The sequence below is a fragment of the Limulus polyphemus genome, unplaced genomic scaffold (genome assembly GCF_000517525.1).
Source record: "Limulus polyphemus unplaced genomic scaffold, Limulus_polyphemus-2.1.2 Scaffold150, whole genome shotgun sequence".
In the NCBI taxonomy this organism is placed as follows: Eukaryota; Metazoa; Arthropoda; class Merostomata; order Xiphosura; family Limulidae; genus Limulus; species Limulus polyphemus.
Genome location: NW_013665760.1, coordinates 428,093 through 430,355, shown reverse-complemented (window position 1 = coordinate 430,355; position 2,263 = coordinate 428,093). Strand labels below are relative to the sequence as shown.

At 27.1% G+C, this 2,263-nt stretch overlaps 1 protein-coding gene across 1 annotated transcript in view; it reads left to right on the top strand.

Moving 5' to 3' along the window:
• LOC106475884 overlaps nucleotides 1-2,263 on the top strand; it is a 52,619-nt gene that overhangs the window by 11,490 nt on the left and 38,866 nt on the right. Inside the window, exon 6 of the mRNA XM_022381036.1 lies at nucleotides 891-1,035. Within this exon, the coding sequence (XP_022236744.1) occupies nucleotides 891-1,035 (145 nt within the window). The remainder of the gene's footprint in view (nucleotides 1-890; nucleotides 1,036-2,263) is intronic.

The following is a 2,263-nucleotide window of genomic DNA, read 5'->3' as shown; positions in this document are numbered from 1 at the left end:
CTTCAATGTTACAGCCACCATGAGAACATAACAGATATGAGTAGCATTAAGAGCTCCACTTTATCTGTGACTTACTGCAGCATGGAACTCCCTGTACACGTTGGATGAGCTAGCTTGCAATACTGAACTTTATAAATTCTTCAATGTTTGATTTAATACCAGATGATAAGTTACTTTTTACAACACATTTTAGTGTTCACGTGGATCAAAAAGTGATTAATTTTTCATCGCTGAGCTAGTTTTCTTATTATAACTTTATATTGTGTTAATGTTTTTTTCTGCTGCTTCCATATTACCTTATGCGTTATTTGAACTCAATCTTATAAACATTTCAGAGGCCCAATTTTTTGTATTTTTCTTGAGCTTGTCTTTTGATTTTCATGTATTACATTTGTTTTAAATATTAAAATTACCAAAATAGCATTTTGTTAGTCTTTTCTTTAGGACATGTTAACTATATTTTGTGTTGTATTAAATCTTTTTATTTCTTTAGTAGTTTTGTCTGGGCTTTAATGTTATCAAAATAAATTAAGTTTAATTTTTTGTAGGTGAGTTAGTTTAAAAATACTTTGCATATTTCATTGGATATTTATATCATAACATTAGTTTTATTTACTCTAATCTTATATTGCTTCTTCCTTTGTATCCTGAATAAATTCTTTATCAAAAATTAAAGTACATACATTGGAAACAAGAAGTATCATCAGACATCATTGTAACTTTATTTAGAATAAAATTCCAATAGAAAAATAGAGTTTACACATTTTATTACATTCAGATATATGGTGTTTTTTTTTCCAACTACTAACAACGTTGGATAGACATGATAGTTTCCTTAGTTTGGGTTTTCATTATTTTAGTAACATATGTTGCATTTAAACTGTTTACAGGTCTGGAATAATTTTGACAGTTGAAGATATGTTGAAAAGATGTCAGTTTTATGAATTCTCTCTTGATGTTTTCAACAATGTCCATACTTGTAACATGAATGAAACAAGTGGGGGTTCTCTTGTTATGGAAATTAAAAAGTTTAAGGTAAAGTTCTTCAAAATTAATTATTTGAAGGTAATGTTGATATAATTGCATTTACTGCAAAATTTTGTAAAATTTTCTTAAAGTAGGAAATCTGGTTAACCATTTTAAATATTAACTTTTAGTACCAAGAAAAAAGTTAGCTTTTAATTAAAATAAAATGATACTGGCTGGATAGACCAATAAGTTTGTTAAACTAAAGCTTTTACATTAACAAATTTTCTACTATTGAAAAGATTTTTGGCTAACTAAAGTATCTTTTGTAGACATAGTCCTTATTCTTGGATACTACCTGTATATTTATCCAGTCTTTTTGTGGTATTTAATAGGTTATTTAATAGTATCAGTTAAATACAAAATAACATCATTTCTTCATATTGGAAAAAAAAAAATAAAGCAGTTTTAATAACTTGTTTGATTTTCCAATAATTAGGTCTACCTCATAACACTCTTCTCAAATATGTAAATTGACTTCAACTTGCATATAGTTTGGATCTAAGAGAAATGTTCATCAAAGTTGATATGAACACTGTGCTATAAACCAGAGGCAGAGTTCATTTCAGTTTGAAGTCTCTGTGTTTAGATTTATATATGTACACACTTAAATAAATTACTTGCTTTATTAAGAGTTTTTTGTGTTTATTAACCCAACACCATAAACAGTAGTTATTCTGTCTGTAGTTTACTTTCGCAAATAGCAAGCATTTTCAAGAAAAAACATAAATATTAACTTGCATTATATTCTTCATAATAGCAAACATATTGAAATAATTCCATCTTCATTTGTTTTAATGCAATATTTTGCACATACGTTTTGCATAAAAAATGTTAGTTGCTCATTAGAAACACCTTTAATGTGTTCATTGGAATGCATATAAGGAATTGTTAAAATCTTTATAATGATAAAATTGTAGATCCACATTCATTACACATTTATTTTAAGATTAATTATTGTAATCTTTCAGGATAAAATTAAACTAGAATGAAACATTTTTTTCATAATTCAGAAACTCCTGTGTAATCTAAGCATGTTGGTTGCAGTTCATGTTATGCACAAGTTGTTGTTATAGTATCTAAGCCACATCTGTTATCATTAAGTGTCCAGCATTTGCTGCAAATCATGCAGCAAAGGGAATTACTACAATCCTTGATTATTACATGTTGCAAAATTATTTAATTTTGGACTCAAGCAGTCTATAAAGTTCTTTGTTCATGTAATTATATTATACAC